The 17,810-nt window shown below is 36.6% G+C and overlaps 2 protein-coding genes across 3 annotated transcripts; one reads left to right on the top strand and one right to left on the bottom strand.

The window, feature by feature from the left end:
* Positions 1 to 623: 623 nt before the first annotated feature.
* Positions 624 to 10,320, bottom strand: LOC110718625 (calmodulin-binding transcription activator 2-like). Of its 2 annotated transcripts, none has more exons than XM_021897504.1 (13): positions 10,068 to 10,320; positions 9,329 to 9,448; positions 7,815 to 7,930; positions 7,274 to 7,362; positions 7,098 to 7,140; positions 5,602 to 5,770; positions 5,338 to 5,460; positions 4,953 to 5,245; positions 4,251 to 4,580; positions 3,496 to 4,124; positions 2,759 to 3,341; positions 2,112 to 2,456; positions 624 to 1,097 (listed from the first exon to the last, which is right to left on the bottom strand). In XM_021897504.1, the coding sequence occupies exons 1-13, from the start codon at positions 10,105 to 10,107 to the stop codon at positions 975 to 977; spliced, it is 3,003 nt and encodes a 1,000-aa protein (XP_021753196.1). In that variant the 5' UTR covers positions 10,108 to 10,320; the 3' UTR covers positions 624 to 974. The 2 variants fall into 2 exon arrangements, with proteins under 2 accessions (XP_021753196.1, XP_021753197.1); XM_021897505.1 differs by having other exon boundaries at positions 5,377 to 5,460.
* Positions 10,321 to 12,270: 1,950 nt separating this feature from the next.
* On the top strand, positions 12,271 to 15,340 carry LOC110718624 (ubiquinol oxidase, mitochondrial-like). The gene is made up of 4 exons (XM_021897503.1): positions 12,271 to 12,714; positions 13,900 to 14,028; positions 14,262 to 14,750; positions 14,950 to 15,340. The coding sequence occupies exons 1-4, from the start codon at positions 12,373 to 12,375 to the stop codon at positions 15,007 to 15,009; spliced, it is 1,020 nt and encodes a 339-aa protein (XP_021753195.1). The 5' UTR covers positions 12,271 to 12,372; the 3' UTR covers positions 15,010 to 15,340.
* Positions 15,341 to 17,810: the final 2,470 nt, after the last annotated feature.

Here is a 17,810-nt window from a genome sequence, read left to right as displayed (position 1 = left end):
TTGGTACATTTTTGGGATTTTTGTAGAAGAAAACCTTAAATAATTCCTTGACGTTTTGTATCCATGTTCTTTGAATTAATGTTTTTCTACTTTTATTTCTATCATTACTGTTATTAATCTTGTTATATTGCTGTTATTGTTAATGTTATTTTTATCACCATATTTGAGGAGATTAATGTGGTTTTTTTCAAGGAACATGGAAATTTTTTTTTGGAGCCATGATGAACCTATGATAAGGATACATGGAAGTCCAAATTCAATAACATGTCAAAGGGCATTATTTTTTACAACAAAGGCTATTATTTGTAAAATAAAAAATTCCCTTGTTGCAAATAATAAGAAATTGTTGATAACATGAATCATCCATTCATAGAACAAGTATAAGACATGGAGTGTATTACATTTTATCAAATTGTACTCCATAAATGTTTAGTGACCTTCTAACTTGTTAGAAAGAAGCTTCTTGGCAGTAGAAGCCTGATTTAGCATATACGAGGTATATAATTTTATACGTAGGATTAACACAAAGAACCCCTCTAATTAGGCTATTAAATACATTTATAACAAAAATACCCATTCCCGATGATTGAATTTTTTTTGTTTCCCTGCAAACTTTAAATTGATAAGCTCAGTCAAACAGATAGCAGATGTAACATAGATCAATTTTTTTTTTTTCCATACATGTACTAAAACTTCTCAGATTGGCATGCACGCATAGAGTAGAGTTTAAAGAAAAATTAGCTACAGAATAATACGCTCATATCTAACAATCTCAGACGAGTTTCTACATCTAACCTGTGTTGTCAAACTTAACCATGCCTGCCTTCTACGCATCAGTCTTCTAAAGGATCTCCTTCCTAATTAATGCTATATATAAGTATTTACAAGGGAATATTAACTTCCGTCCAATCATGGTGCAGACAGTTCACCTTATGTACAAATTGCACAAATTAGAATGAAAATAGAAAATCAAGTCATTCAAATGCTATAGCCATGAAGTTGTCATCATGTAGTAAGCTTTCAACATCAATCATGTCATCTTCACCTTCAGCTGGTGCAATATCTGTCCTGTTTAGGGTGCTGTCTTGTACCTGACTCTGCAAGGAAGTGAAAAAACAATGTCAGGTAAAGAGATTACAGTTAAAGAGTTTGTGAAGAGATAAGGGGGCGTATCAATGGCACACAAGACACCTAGCAATTCACAAACTACAATAGTCAAGTAGCATCTACAACAAAAACAACTAAGCGCTCTATGCAATTTGAACCTTCATCTTCTAAGACAATGTGGCAGAAAAGGTTTGATAAATCACATATGCCCCAGGCTGTCATAAATAATTTTAGTATCTCCAAATTTCACCTTGTGAAAAGGATTTAGTTAGAAAGACACAAGTGAATGACACCAGCCAGACTTTCTAAAGGTTACGCTTGCGCATAACCTTCTCCTTCGTCTTACACCTGTTACTCACCCAACACCATAGACGCAATAATGAAAGTTGTATTCCAACCATCCCAAGATAATGGGCCACACATTTCTAAAGGCTCTATCTACCAACCACACATTTTTTTTAGTTAGAAAGACACAAGTGAAAGACACCAGCCAGACTTTCTAAAGGTTACGCTTGCGCATAACCTTCTCCTTCATCTTACACCTGTTACTCACCCAACAGCATAGACGCAATAATGAAAGTTGTATTCCAACCATCCCAAGATAATGGGCCACACATTTCTAAAGGCTCTATCTACCAACCACACCTTTTTTTTTCGGGGGAGGGGAGGGGGTAAAATATTTTACACATCTGGGTGTACCGTGCACCCAACTAACCCAAAATTAGTTTTTGCTCTTCATTTGATGATTAAATGAAAAACAATCATCAAAATGTGAACAAAATGCTCATTGGTGTACCGTGCACCCAAGTGTATATAACAATCTCGGGGGTGGGGAGGGTAGGCACTAGGCAGCAACAAAAATGAACACTGGAGTGGGTACAGCGAAAGTACAACTACTTACTAGGTCTTGTAACAGATATATGCACACCCAAGTACATGACGTTGACTCAATTATGCTTTGGCACTCAAGAACCAAAAGATCATCCATTTAAACATATGAATACCTGATTCTTTTGAAAACCTTCTACAGCAGTCAGAAGCCTTCGATACTGTGCTCTTGCATCAGGATATTGAACCATGGACTTCACCCGGACAAGGGCTTTTTGCAACCGTTCTTCAGTTTGTTTCCTTCCTTCTTTCAGATAATCATAATCATCTTCTTCAGAAGGTGGCTTCTGTACAACTGGTGGAGCATCGGTGCTGGATGCTGCTTTATTAAGGGCATCAGAACGAAACCCACGCAATCCAGTCCCTTTTCGTCTCCACCGCAGAATCGCTTTCTCTAGTATTCCCACAGACCAGACAACTGGTTTGTATCGTTTCCTCGCCTGGTGACCTCTTACATGGGCCTTGAATAAAGAACAATATTAGATACTACCTCCATCACTTTGTTTTATTTAAAAAGGAGATTCATCATTTTACATTTCACAAGGATAGTAAACTGTAGATCAGAATACTAGAGTTGCAATCCAATAACATCTCAGAGCTGAGTATCACATCAAAATGCATGCATCAATGGGTGGGTATATTACCAAGTAAAACTCCACATCATTACAAATCACACCCAAAATATTGACAATGATAATCCCTATAAAACAAATAATGAACAGAAATGCTCTAGAATATAAGAGAAAGCAATAGGTTCAAGTACCTGGATTCTAACAACTCTTTCGCGAATAGTCAGAAATTCTTTCCTCTTTTTCCAACCACGAAATTTTTTCTGTATGTGAGTTGCAGCTGAATGGGCTTTTTCATCAGGATGCCCAGGCCTCTTAATTTTGGATGATACAAGTGAAAGAAACTGTTCATCAGTCAACAAAGACTCATCATCACCAGCACCCTTACTGACTTGCTTCCTTTGGAATGACTGCATCCTGAAAACTTGATGGATACGACCAGCAGCTTGAGTGGCATTGCGAACAGCAGCCAAGGAATCCTTTAATGACAAATCTGACCCATCGCCTTCATCACCAGGAGTAGCCACCTTCTCTCTCATTGTTTGTACAGCATTGTTCATAGAGTTTTCAACTGGACTATCCTTCTTTCGTTCGGTCATTGTAAGGGTCTCAAGGTGAGCAGTCAAGGAATGTTCTGCAAGGAAACCAGATATTCCTTTGTATCCATTAGCCGAAGCCAAGTCCGCAGCAGTTCTACCCAAAGGAAATTCTGGTGAAGGATCTGTTACTAATCCCGATCCAGCTTCCAGTGCAACTAGAAAAGCAACAGTCTTCTCTCTAGAGTAATAAGAGACGATGGAACAACATTAAATAAGACAATATAAGGCAGCGCAGTCACTATCAGGTTTAATTGAAGAAACTTACCACGGATGAAACTATTAAAGAGAAAAAGGAGCTAATATTACATATTTCAGCATATTAAAAGCTTTACCTTCCGTAGCATGCAGCCCAGTGGAGAGCCGTCCATCCATTTATGTCCCGGAAATTCACACTAACACCAGCAGCTAAAGTAGGGGGGATAATCCAATCGAAACCAAGTGCTGCAGCTAGATGCAACAACCCTTGCCCCTCTTCATCAAGTGTATTTGGTCCTTTTCCATCTTCACTACTAACCTTGTCAAACAGCCAAGAGACCACTTTTTCTTTCAAATGTTGTTCAACCCCCAAGACAAGTTCATCTTCCATTAATAGAAATATTTTCCTAAAAATTCGCTCCTTCTTTCTAATACTTTCAGAAGTAGAATCAAAATTCCCGGGAGAACTTATAGATAGAAGATTCTGAAGTCGGAGCCAAAGCTGATTTTCTGTCATACTGCTAACCGTGTTTTTGTCTTTTTTACCCTGAACAAGATATTCAAATTCTCGCACTTGACTACAAGCAAACCTGTTAGAACATGTTACATAGAAAGGGACTCGTCCAACACTATGCAGTGGTGCATAACAACAGAGAACACCATTGCCGAGAACTTTAGCAGGCACCTCTACTTCCCCAAACATGCAAGACCAATTATACTTGAACACCTCTGAGGGACTGACCATAAATTTTCCAGTGATCACAACCTATAATTTGATGTAAACAAAAAGTTAATGACGGATAAACAACTATGGTTCTATCTTAAACATGCCATTTAAAATCCTCATAATGTGAATCATGCAAGTCTCAAATGTTGATTTTACAAAAATCACCTTTGTTTCACTGTCTGTTGAAGCACAACTTGGTGAGAAGTCTTGAATGTCAAAGAGCTGATCTTGGCCAATTGAGGGACTCATTGAGTAGTCAGAAGGATCATCAACAGAAGCAGCAGCTTCAATATTTTGCCATGACAGATTTGAAGTCGACTTCAAATCCAAGTCATCTACTTCAGCTAATTCCTTGGTCATCCATTTATTGAAACTATCAACTTTTTGCAGGCCCTCCTCTGCCCTAATAGATCCCAGCAATGGCTGCTTAGCAGTAGCAGTAATGTTTGTATTGTCTTGATATTCAGTGAAAGAAAGTTCTAATGGGTTGTTACTCTGACAAACAGGAAAGATATGCATATTAGGACACAAATATATTTTCTTCAGAAATATACAAGTCTACTAAGAAATGAGAACTAAGCAATAAAAGTCCTGTGAACTGAATGCCCATGCATAAATGTGTATCAAAACATTTTCGGTTCAAATATAACAAATTCAACAAAATAAATACCAATAGTTATTCAGAATTGTAGGGATCCCGATAAGGTTCTGAATTACTAAAAACAATAACATTTATCATTTTGAACAAAGAGTTGAGGTAATTGTTTGAGTTATATAATCGTTGAAGAATTTTGTTGCGTGAAAATAGAGCTTCCTCACTTTCCATTCCCATTTCTGTGCAACAAAGGTTCCTAAGTATAAGATTACCTGCAAGTATGGGGCTAAAGAAGCTCCTGGTGCACCATTGACACCAAAGCCAGCATCCAGAAGCTGACTGAAACTCTCATTGTAACCATCAATGCTTCCAACAAGAGGAGCACCAGAAAGTAACGGATTTGGTAGTAAATTTTCCGGACCTCTAGTAGACTGCTGAAAAACTTCTTCCCAGCTCCCCAAGTCGAGTGTTTTTAATTGATTATAATCATTAGTTCCAGCTCCTCGTTGAGCAAGAGAAGTGTAATCCAATCCAGGACCAGGAAGTTGGCTCCCTTTATAGTTGTCTGGTAACAATACAGGGAAATGAAGGTTAACAGCTCTAAGAGAAATCAACAAAGCAGCTACCCAAGTAAATACATCAAATGCTGAAACATACCAGGGTATGTAGAAATAAAGTTGGAGTTCATAAGGGAACCTGGCTTGTTATTTTCAACAGTGTCTTCCATGTTTTGGAAGGTAACAGGTGATGGGTACTTTGACATTGCTTGGTAATTATCCTCTGTTCCAACATATCCCAAGAATGACATATTATAAATAATAAAAAAAAAAAATTTAAGAAAAAGGAAAAAAAGAAACCAAGCTCCAACTGCGGTAAGTCGTTAGAGCTAGAGTGATCACAAAGCAAGGGAAAGAAAACTACCAGATTCAATATCTTCATAAGAAGAGGTCAAAGAACTAACTGCACTTGGGGATCCAGTATTTCCAGTAAAAGCTTCATTATAACTGTTTGAAACACTACTAGACACAGAGTTGCTAATCTGGGAACTGGAAATCAATGGTTCTGCCTCTCTAATGCTGCTCCTGTTACCCTGTTTTAATGAGTAAAAATAGAAGAAAATGATTGGAAATATGACTAGAAACAAACAATTAATTTCAAAGAAGTATGTCCATATTATTGCTCAATTCACAATTTTCATCCAAACAGCAGAGTGATAGATAGATATAGGATATATTCATCCATATTCCGAATATCATTACCTTAAAAAATTTCCGAGATCGATTAACACTCCAATTCATTAGTAGAAAAAAAGACTACATCTATTTTAAAATGAAAACTCCAGATGTTGTAGTTAAGAGAAATAGACGGACGAAAAAGGAAGGGGCAAAGAGAATGTCCATGAATATTATCTTCAAAAGAGATGTTTCGAATTTCCCAAAGCCTTTTCTTGGAAGAAAAATATATACTACCTCCGTTTCACAATAGATGCAACATTTTGACTTTTTGTCTTTTCAACACCACTAGGACTATTTTTTTTTTTATACAATAATTACTAAAAAAATTAAATATTATATTTTACAAATATACATTGAAGTCAATCCACCAATACTATACATAAGTCTTAAAATCACTGATTAAGGAAAAAAAAAGTAGGGAGCTATATCTTGAGGAGGTGTCACAGCTGAAAGTTGACACACTCAAGAGAGTAACATATAATTTTTCTATCATCTGTAAAAGCTCTTTGACTTGTTTTAACAAATAAACAGCTCCTTAACTTCTCTCTAATACTCCTATATCTAGCAGAGGAAGTCACACATCCAAAGCATCCTCATGAGCATAAGCATAGATAATGACAAGGCTATAGAGGGTGATCCCGATCCATTAAATCCTAAAACAAATAAATTAGGTTAACCTGATACAATCATATGAACAAAACGATCAATGCCAAGATGGACTCAAGTAGGAAGAAAATAAATAAACAAATAAATAAATAAAAATAAAAAAAAAGGTACTTTCACTTCTTTGTGTGTGTTACCTCTTCTTACAGAAAACAATAAAAATATTACAGCATGTACACAAGAAAAACACTGCAAATTGGTTTAGGCGGAAACTTAACAATAGATACCAGAGCCAAATAGCATCTCATAAGAATAACTAGATAATAATGACACTAAAAAGATAGAATAGCATCTACACATGTTACTAAAAAGACAGGGATAAAATGAATCGAAGTTAAGGTTCCATTAATACCTAGATCGCTTTATTAATGAAATTAGTGAAAAAGTCTAAAAAATGAAATATGGTGAGGGAAGGGGAATTTAAATTAACAAATAAACATCAATAAAGGAACAAAAGAAATATGGAAAATTAGCAAACCTGATATGTCAAATCAAACAGTAAATCTGAAACAAACATACCTTAACCTCCAAGTAATGCACAAAAACAATATGCATGTACTCCCTGCAACATTTGCGAGGAATAGTAAGAAAGACGGTTTTTCCAAACTTAAATGCACTATACCTCACAGTATTACAGCAAAATCATTAAAAAAAAAATTGCTGTGAAAAAAATAATTTTAATTGACAATACATACTCTTCAAGCAACCAATAGCTGCGCCTCTGAAAACATTCATTATCTTCACCATGGGCATAGTAGCAATGCAGCACATCAACACTTCCAACCTATGAGTGCTTCAAGCATGAGATGTAGTAGAAACATATCTAATACATTCCTAATATTTGTAAAATTGTAACTCCTATCCCAAAACAAAATTTCCCTTCACATTTAGCATGGAGGCAAAATTGTTTTTTTTTTTTTTTTTTTTTTTTTTTTTTTTTTTGAAGGAGCATGGAGGCTAGCTATGCCAATGCTAATAAAATAATGTTCTCTAACATTGCAAATTCACCCTAAAAGAACACTTTAGTTTGAGGTTGGATTTTAAAGATATAGCCCCCAAAAGCCATAATCTGAATTTTGACTACTTCTTCTTATTTGTCTTTCATTGCTCTTCTTTTTTTTTTTTTTTCCTCACAGGAAAAAGTGTTTTATGTTACATAACCCAGTTAATTGACCCTAGGAACATACAACACGTGAGAAAAAAAAAATGAAAAAAGTTATTTATTGTCCGCCCTACCTTTAGCTTCTCATGAGCTTCCTTCACAGTCTTTCCATCCTTTTTCTTCCGCCAGTTATGGCCATCCTTCCTAAAGTATCTCAAAATCTTTCGATCAAAAAGAAAGAGAGAGCCGCCTAAGAAAAAAAAAGTGCACACCAAGAATTATAACCCTCACGTTTGGTTATCAGTTCATAATAGAATTCAACTTTGTTAAGGGGTAAACAGAAGTAAAGTGGCAAATAATTGAGGAACAGATTGTTCAATTTCTTCTGATAATAGGATCAAATTTGAGAATGACTAAACAATAATAAACAGGTCTCCGTAATACAAAAGGCATTGTGTTTGAAGCACTAACTGGAAATAGCCTTTCTATATGGCTGCTTAAAACTGCAATGCTGATCTAACAAGTTACAAGCACCTTAATTAGGACCCTACTCCACTCATCTTCTGCTGCATTTTGTCCTCCTCTAACCCTGTTCAACACAAACACTCTTCTTTCCAATCCTGATCCGAAACACTAATGTCTGTCAGTGTGTTTACATGTGTCGTGTAGTGAGTTTCCTAGAATGATAGGCTTATATTGCACGGAAAATATGAAACCTTGTGAACCAAGGTGGCATAAACATCAATAGCATTTCATGCAGCATGCAATTCCATTCATGCTGAATTACACTCCTGTCTCCACACTGAACTCCCTCTAGTTTCCCCCCTGATCCCAGTCACCGGTCCAACACCCTCCACCACCCAAATGGAAAATGAGTGAGAGAATTCCCCCACCCAAATGGATTTCATAAACAGCATAAAACATGCTGTAACTGAAACTCTGAGAGAGACATTTTCAGATTGAAAATCCAATAAACAAACTGAAATCTCCCCACCCACCAACCCACAAACACCACAAACAAATTAAGATAAAAATGAAAGAAAGTAAAATATATTGAAGTAATTAACAAAATGTTAATAGTTGTAAATAGCGGTACAAAATATATACGAAGAAAAAGTTGGCAATGGGTGGAAGTGTGGAACACTCAGCCAGCGCCTAGAGAAACAATGTTCAAATCATTCTACATTTAATTTCCTTTTTCTTTTGGTCATGTGTGAGGGGGTCAGTTAACTTGTAAAGTACAACATTAGCCGACAGAATTCTCCTCAGTGAACTATTCCTCTTTCCTGATTGATGCCCCATCCATGCACACCCCAAAACCTCAAGTTCTAGATCCGCTTTGAATTGAAATTTTACTTGGGTCAACAAGAACTTGCTGCATTCATATTAAACACTAAACATACTAAGGGTCCTTATTTCGGCACCAATATAAAAAATTCCTCACCAAAAATATTTGTCTTGTTAATATTTTTTGGATAAAATTAAGATACATAACTCGTAACCTAAAGTAAGACCATCTTGCGCTATACGTAACTGCATAAAAGTAACTGATACAAAACGCCTGTGTGTACCTTAACTAACATAAACGGAGTATTAGGTAAAACATCAATATGCAACAAGCTATAAGCAAAGGTTACACAAATCTTACTTGAGGGCCGGGTTGGAGGTTCTGAAGAAATTTGAAATTTTTGATAATTCCTGAGAATTTCACAAATTTCAGCTGGTCGCAACCATCGATGTTGAGCCTCTAACTGTAATTGTTGAATATCTGCAAATTATGAGTAAACAGTTAGTAGCAAGACAGCAAACTTAAAGATTTCATCTTAAATAAATTCCAAATTATTACAATTTAAGGCCCAAGATTGCACCTAAAAACAAACATAAAACGATATAAACATAATTCATAGCAAAACCCTAAAAAAACTGGATTGATTAGCTTAATTAAAACTCACTAATTCACGTCTCAACTGAAGCAAAATTATTCAAAACAATATCAAGAAATTCACCGACGGAACAAAATCACAATCAAATTCGAATTTAATTTCAAGCGACTCAGTCAAAATTAGAGCACCGTCAACAAGATAATCATTGAACACCGTCAATCACACAATCATTGAACAAAATAACCAACATGCAAGATAACACAATGAAGAATTAACTCATAAATCATCACAACAACCACAAAATCAAATTCATAACCTAAAATTCACAACAATCAGCTTAAAAAACTATATAAAAAAATAAACAAATAAATTCATCAATTAAACACAGAAAATTACCGCACATAATCAGCTACAAAACCTCAAATTAAACTAAAAAAAAAACACAAAAAATTCCAAAGAATTAAGAAATTAAAAAGATTGATATTAATAAAAATGAGTTCACACCAAGACGAATTCCAGGAGCAATAGATCCTCTATCCGCCATGAAAACCGAAGAGAGGAGAGAGAAAGAAGGTTCGATCTTCCAGCAAAAGTTGGATTGAAGGAGTGAAGCAGAGAAGAATGTTGGTAGGTTTAAGGAGGAGAGAGAAAGAAGACGATCCGAAAACGTAAGCTGGACAAATGTGAAAAAGGGATATTTCTGGGTTACTACAGTTCTTCTAAATTGGAGGAGAGAGGAAAAAAAGAGGAAGGTGAAATGGCAAGACTTTTATATTTATAGTAGGAGAGAGAAATAGGGGAGCTGTTGAGGTGTTTACTTTGCTTTTTGCACGTGACCTCATTTTGGAGGATTAGATTATGTGTTTTTTAAAGTAGTACGCGATTTTTTGCTTGCTGTATTCCACTTTTTTTGACGGTGGCTAAAGGTAAAATGAAAAAAATTAAAAAGGTGGAGATTGGTTAAGTTGAGGTAAATAGGGTTAGATAAATTGGGATAATTTAGGTCAATGGATGAATCATTGGGGATGGATTTGAATAGGTTTATGGTAATTGTCATGTCATTTGGGGTTGTATGTGTGTCATTTGAGTTAGATAATTATGGGAATGGAATTTTTTTTTTTATCGATAAAAGCAAATACTTTGTACGGAGTACAAGTATAAATTTGAAACCAGTGTTTGTATTATGATGTTTTATTTGACGAAAAAATGATTTTGATTGTGATCAAGACACTTGGAGAGGAAGTATAAGATTTCTAATTGCATAGGGTCTCAACATTTAAAAGTTTTTTTATTTTTTTTTTTAACAAAATAAATTAGCTCTATGTCTCTACTTTTGTTGTATCACATGCCATCAATTAGCAATTTGTGATATACTTGGTCGCCCAAAAAATAAATACAATTTGTGACATATTTCAAGACTTCGCATGTATCTTTGAAGTTGAAACAATATTACTATCACAATTCTCACTACGTGTTTATACTAATTGGTTGCTTCCCACCTCATGTATCATGATTATCTAATTTGCAAAAGTTTACTTTTTCACCCTCTTCTCTGTTTATTCTTCTCATTTTTACTATTTCTTCCTTTATGTACTGCTACAAAATTGCATATTGGACGGGTCAAATAACTAATTATCTATAATATTGAAAAAAAATATTGTCACATGATCAGACAACTTGAAAGTATACTATCATGATGACAGTCTATAATATTTAGATAATTAGATGATGGTTTTATAAAGCTACAAAATAGTGCAAGTCTTTAGAATCCAATTAATAAATGGACAATTCATAATATCACAAAAATTTTAAGTATACTTACAAACAATAAACCATATAAGGAGAATCCAAGTTAAAATACACACACAATTCTAATATACTGGATGAATATACATTCTTTCACATATTTAAATTGTGTAAACGATGTACATAATTTAACCATTAACACTGTGTAAATATTACTCAACCATGACCAACTAATCCTTAACACTAAACTAATTGAGTCAAATCAAAAAAATTGTTCAATAAAATATTCTTTAGTCTAAATTGCTTACAATCATGTAATAAAATATATTTACCTCAGTATGGAATATGATTTTTATACTTTTAATTGTTAGATAATGTAATATACAAATAATAAGAAAATGACTTTCTAAGATCACAAGGAGTCAATCTAAGACAACCAATCTAGAGTGAAGGGATTATGTTTACAATAAGATCTTGAACAGTCTCCCCCTAGCTAGTGACCTGGTGTAGCCATCAGAAAATCAAATTAAATTATTACAGATTGTTGAGCAACTCCAATGGACCATATGAATGGGCCTAAACTTTTTCTTGATGGGCTTTCCAGCCCGGCCTGCATATATTTATCCTTTTTTTTTCTAATTTTTATGCCTCATCTATTTATCTCACACTCACTACATTTACTTTCCAGGAGAAAAAAAAGCACGGAATTTTAAAAAGATGACACGTGGTCCCCATAAAATAGCAAAGTTCAAAAAAGACCGTACAATTTAGTGATTTACCGAATTCCAGTATGCTTGGAGCAAAAGAAATGGGTAAAAAACCGTAAATTCCTTCATTTTCAGGGGTATCTCCGTCTTTCCAATACGGCGGCTTCTCACATAACTGCCACGCTGGCACACTCTGTTATTCCATTAATTTTTTATTATTCCCATTATACCCCTGACCCCTATATAAACCCCCAAATTTCTGCATTTCTTCCAGATAAAGAACAAAAAAGAAAGTCAAAACAAAAACAAACTCGTCAAAGTAATTCACTGAGCCGACTCACCGAGTGAAGAAGAAGATGAATCGCATGGTAACAAACTCATCAATGGCGTTGATGATGATCAGAACATCTTCAGCGCTAACTCACTCCTCCTCTTCCGTCAATGGCGCTCGTCGTGTTCTCGCCGGCGGTGGTTTGATGTCGCCGGGGTTTCAGCGTTGGAGCTTTGCGACGCCGGAGTGGCATCGGAGTATGTCGTCATCTTCGGAGGGGAAAGCGGTGGAGGAGAGAACAAAGATGGAGGCAGAGAAGATGGAGAAGAAGAAGGATGATCTTCCGTTGGTTTCGAGCTACTGGTCGGTTCCTAGGAATGAAATTATGAAGGAGGATGGTAGTAAATGGGCGTGGAATTGTTTCATGGTAAAGTTTTTTTATTAATCCTTCATGTTTACTTTAGGTTTTAAAAATTTGATTTTATGTTGTTATTTTTGAAATTTTTCATGCAAAATTCTTGCTGTTTGTATGATTATTACCAAATGAAGATTTAATCCAGTGCTGATTAGTGAAATTGTCGATAATCTTCAATTATTTGGATTGCAAGAGGATTTTCGAGATTTTTTTTTTTTTTTTTTTTTTTTTTTTGCGAATTTGTTACTCGTATATTATTGTGTAAATGTGCTGGATTTTAACTCATAAGATCATCAGCTTTTTTTGCTGTTATTTTTTTTTTCTTTTTTTTTGTATGTTTGCTTGAATTTTGTTTTCCTGTTAATTTTCTGAGTTGTTTATACGTCTCGTATTACATACTAATAAAAAAATAAAGTATAAAACGTACGGAGAATTAATTTTTTTTTAATAAAATATTATAAACATTTTCCTGAAAGAGGGACAATAATTGTAATGACGTATATTCAATCATGTCGAATATGTTTGGTAATTAGTCTATATTCAATCAAGTCGAATATGTTTGTTTTTATTAAGAAATTGTCATTTGATGCAGCTCCTAAGTTTTGACATTATTAAGAACTGTTATATATGTGGATTTTGTTGGGATGCTGGCAAATTATTTGATAGATGGGGATAATGGGATATACTAATAAGATGACTAGAATCGGATCTATAATTTGTGCTTTTATTTTTTTAGTCGTGGTGGTACTTGAGATTAGAGATCAAATTTCATTTGCATTCCTGGCTGCCCTTTGTTGCTAAACCGGCCCGAAATAGTCCGTAGTTATAAGAATACTCCGGGAATAGTTGTTAGTTGATACTTTTCTTGATTGTTGGAGCAGGAAAGGAATTTAATAAAAAGTTAGGCCAGGATTTATTGTTTGTACCAGGTTATCTGTTCTCAGGAGTCAGGATATTAGCTTCTTGAGTACGGAATACGAGAGTATATAATAGGCCTTAGATCGCTATGGATCCAAATGGAATTTATGTTATGCTCAACATGTTTGATGATTGATTTTTTCTACTTACTGTATTGAATTCTGCGATATGTATGTGTAGAAGCACATATGACGTATGTATATAAACATAAAACATGTGATAAAGTAGATGGTTCTCGAGTTGTTAATGGTGTTACATGGATTTCAAATCTCTGTGCAGCCATGGGAGACTTATGAGGCAGACTTGTCAATTGATCTGAGCAAGCATCACGTACCAAAAACATTTGTGGACAAAGTTGCTTTCCGGACAGTGAAACTCCTGAGGGTTCCCACTGATATTTTCTTCAAGGTATGGATTATTCTGCTATACCATTAAACAGTTCGCTTGGATGATTCAAATAACCATCTGCTCTTGTGTTTTGACAAAATATACCATGAAATCTGTGGCTTTGGAGTTCTAATTTGAGCAGATTTCATCCATAAAGAATTGCTGATATACATGCTACAATTGTTTTGTTTTTAGAAGTTTAATGCTTAAGCTTATGCTCGACATTACTGATCTGTTCTTTTGTAAAAATGCAGAGGCGGTATGGTTGTCGTGCAATGATGCTTGAAACGGTGGCTGCAGTTCCTGGTATGGTTGGTGGGCTGCTGCTACATTTGAGGTCCCTCCGTAGGTTCGAGCAGAGTGGTGGCTGGATCAAAGCATTGCTTGAAGAAGCTGAGAATGAGAGGATGCACCTAATGACACTGGTGGAATTGGTGCAGCCTAAATGGTATGAGAGGCTTTTGGTTCTCGCTGTGCAAGGAGTTTTCTTCAATTGTTATTTTGTACTCTATTTGCTTTCCCCTAAGCTGGCACACAGAGTGGTTGGTTACTTGGAAGAAGAGGCAATTCATTCATACACAGAGTATCTGAAGGACATAGACAGTGGTGCGATTGAAAATGTGCGCGCTCCTGCTATTGCCATTGACTACTGGAGGCTGCCAAAGAATGCTACTTTGAAGGATGTTATAACTGTGATCCGTGCTGACGAAGCTCACCATCGTGATGTCAACCATTTTGCTTCTGTGAGTACCGAAATTATTACTTGTTTTACTGATCCATGGGCCTGCTAATGAACTGTCTTCCTGTCTTTCATCAGATAATTTTGCATTTAGACATCTGCCTGATGTCACCTGATCAGCTATGGCAGTATTCTGTTATCAACTTACCATATAACTCTTTAATTGGTGTTGAACTGATGAAGTATATGTTTTCGCCATGCAGGATGTGCACTTTCAGGGCAGGCAGCTGAAAGAAGCACCAGCTCCTGTTGGTTATCATTAGAGCAATACATAAGTCTGCATATTGCCACGTATATGAGCTCCTGAAGGATACAAGCGCGTAAATCCTTGCAAAGCTTCTTAAATACAGAGTGATTGCTTATTAGAAATCATAATTAGATTAACACCCTTTACAAGTCTCATTTTTATATTTTTTGGTCCGGTTGATCTGTTTAGTTGTGTTTGTGCGATGCATTTTTTACTCCTGTGGGTTTGTAATAAGTATAGGCGTGCGCAATTCTTGTTTGAACTTTTTTAAGGCTGTAATTCCTTGTCATGTTTTACAGTTTTTGAAGGTCTTGCTTACCCAGGAGGAGCATGTTATTTTCTTGCAACTAGCAGTAACAGCTCCATTGGATTATGTTACTAGACAGTAGACAACTATACTCCTTAGAATAATTGCTTTACCAGACGACGATTTTAGCTGTAATGCCGCTTTTAATGATACTCCCACTTAATCGTTAGTGGAAGTACCAATATAACTTTCAGAGGGGCTAGTGTGCTATAGTCACCACTCCACATAGAGATGCAAGGCTTATAGCGAGTCCATTTCCAGCATCTCAGCTCAGGTTACTGATCACGTTATAGTCAATCATGTTGCTTCTAGCGCAGCCTGTGATCAAACAAACACTACTGGGGGAAATTCCAACTTAAGCAGAGCCAAATTTCGGTTATCATTCGCCATTTTCAAGCATTATAACAAAGTCTCTAGTCTTTGGGTTGTACAATGTGAGTTGAACGAGCTTAAGTTGTTGGTCTGGGAACTGCACTGACATTTTTTTTTTTTGACAACAGAGCTAAAAAAGAAAGAACAAAACAAACAAACCTAGGCAAAAATAAAACTAAAACACGGAATACAGTAGCTAACGACGACGAGCACAACCCGCCAACTAGTGAGCTGGAGACACCCAGGAACGAGGAACCTTACAGACTTGACAACCCAAGAGTCTCTGAATAGAAACCCACAGTTCCTGAATGAGCCAGAAAATCGAAATGTCCATATTCCCCGAATAAGGAAGGACAGCCAACAGAGCAGCACAATCCGTATATATCCGAATATTCAAAAAACTCTTACGCAGTGCATACTCCAAACCCCATAAACAAGCATGTAACTCCGTCTGCAACGCCGAGGCGGCAAAGAAAGCACGACACCTACCCCCAAGTACCTCTGAAGAATCGACCTCTCGAATTATCCAACCTGCACCTGCTCTATTCGATAAACAATCCCAAGCACCATCTATAACCAAACAGACCGTAGGATCAATAGCAGGTAAACCCTGTAAGGATAAGAGCTGCCCTGACTGACTTGCCATAGAAGGAACCACATTGGAAGATAATACCGAAGCCTTCCAGCATTGAGCACACGTACTACGGGTCTTCCAATCAATTGCTAAGTGGACAATGGAGTACGGTGACCAAACTGACGAAACCCTAACTGATTGCGAGTAACCCAAATAGCCAACAACATAGCAAAGAACGACGAGATGCCATCCCAATTGTGCAACTTCAAAAATTGGGACACCGTTCGAGTTACCCAATCTTCAAACTGCGGAAGATGCATAAAATCCCATCTAATATCTAGGACACCAGAACTCGAAAGACCAGCAGTTTCGAAACAGATGGGAACGAGTTTCTTCAAAAGAGTGACAAAAAGCACATGTAGGATCAATAGGAAGCCCTCGGGTAGAAAGAATGATTGCTAAAGGCAAATCATTGTGTAACAATTTCCAACCAAATAGTTTCCAACGAGGCAAAATTGGCATGGCCCAAAATTTTCTCCACCACATTAAGATTCCGTATTACCCATAGAACCATTCCCACAAATATTAGCATAAGCAGACTTAGTTGAGAAAACACCATCCCTAGTAAACTTCCAATAGACAAAGTCATCCATCAAACGCACTGGCCTGTCTAGCGAGAGATTTCTAGCCGTTGTATCAGAATCAAAAGGGTCATGAACAGTCGAAGCATCCCACACGTAAGAACGCGGATCAATTAAAGAGGAAACAAGGGTCGGACGAAGTGACTCCGAACGAAGATCCTTGAACACTACAGGCCCCCCGGGACCCAACAATCTTCCATAATACGAACCTTAGACCCCGAACCAACCTTCCATGCCAAGCCTTGCGATAAAGAAGACAAACCAGCGAGAAGACTCCTGCAACCCCAAGAGGGGCGGAGAACTGGAGTCGGCCGAGGTGTCCAGAGGGCCGGATACTTGGAACAAAGGAGACGAGAAACAAGCAACTGCGGAGATTGAATTATACGCCAACTCTGTTTAGCCAATAAGGCAGAGTTGAAAGGAGCAATGCTTCGGATACCTAAACCCCCGAAGACTTCGGGAGGTGAAGCAGCGAAGAGGAACACAGAGCCATTCCCCGACTGGAGCTCGAAGATTTCCACCAAAATCTGGCCAGCAAATTGTCAATCCTAGAGCAAATGGATTCTGGAACCTTGAAAACCGATAAGATGTGGTTGAACGAGGCTATAAGCATAGAGTTAATAATAACAAGTTTCGTTGTAGGGGACAACTGAAGAGCAGTGAACACTTCCAGACGAGCAACCACCTTATCCAAGAGGAAACCAAAATCAAACACTTGCTACGGCTCAAATCCACGGGCAATCCTAAATAAGTGCCCAGTCTAGATTCATTCCTAAAATTCAAACAACCCGACAGAAACTCCCTATAATCCTCTGGCGTATTCGAACTGAATTTAACAAAGGACTTCTGTAGATTAATCATTTGACTCGAAAGACTACAGAAGTCCGAAAGCACCTTCATTACCTGAGGACAATAAGAAGGGG

This window comes from Chenopodium quinoa, unplaced genomic scaffold, assembly GCF_001683475.1.
Source record: "Chenopodium quinoa cultivar QQ74 unplaced genomic scaffold, ASM168347v1, whole genome shotgun sequence".
Classification (NCBI taxonomy): domain Eukaryota; kingdom Viridiplantae; phylum Streptophyta; class Magnoliopsida; order Caryophyllales; family Amaranthaceae; genus Chenopodium; species Chenopodium quinoa.
Note: the sequence above shows the minus strand (reverse complement) of the source record. Positions and strands in the feature narration are given on the sequence as shown.

What these genes read in the sequence shown, in the direction of transcription:
- LOC110718624 (XM_021897503.1), top strand. Translation starts at nt 12,373, where the DNA reads ATGAATCGCATGGTAACAAACTCATCAATGGCGTTGATGATGATCAGA. An exon ending in GGGCGTGGAATTGTTTCATG is followed by an intron (nt 12,715 to 13,899) that starts GTAAAGTTTTTT and finishes ATCTCTGTGCAG; the next exon opens with CCATGGGAGACTTATGAGGC. An exon ending in CCACTGATATTTTCTTCAAG is followed by an intron (nt 14,029 to 14,261) that starts GTATGGATTATT and finishes GTAAAAATGCAG; the next exon opens with AGGCGGTATGGTTGTCGTGC.
- LOC110718625 (XM_021897504.1), bottom strand. Translation starts at nt 10,107, where the DNA reads ATGGCGGATAGAGGATCTATTGCTCCTGGAATTCGTCTTG. An exon ending in AAGCTCATGAGAAGCTAAAG is followed by an intron (nt 7,363 to 7,814) that starts GTAGGGCGGACA and finishes AAGCACTCATAG; the next exon opens with GTTGGAAGTGTTGATGTGCT. An exon ending in AAGGTTTTCAAAAGAATCAG is followed by an intron (nt 1,098 to 2,111) that starts GTATTCATATGT and finishes ACTTCCTTGCAG; the next exon opens with AGTCAGGTACAAGACAGCAC.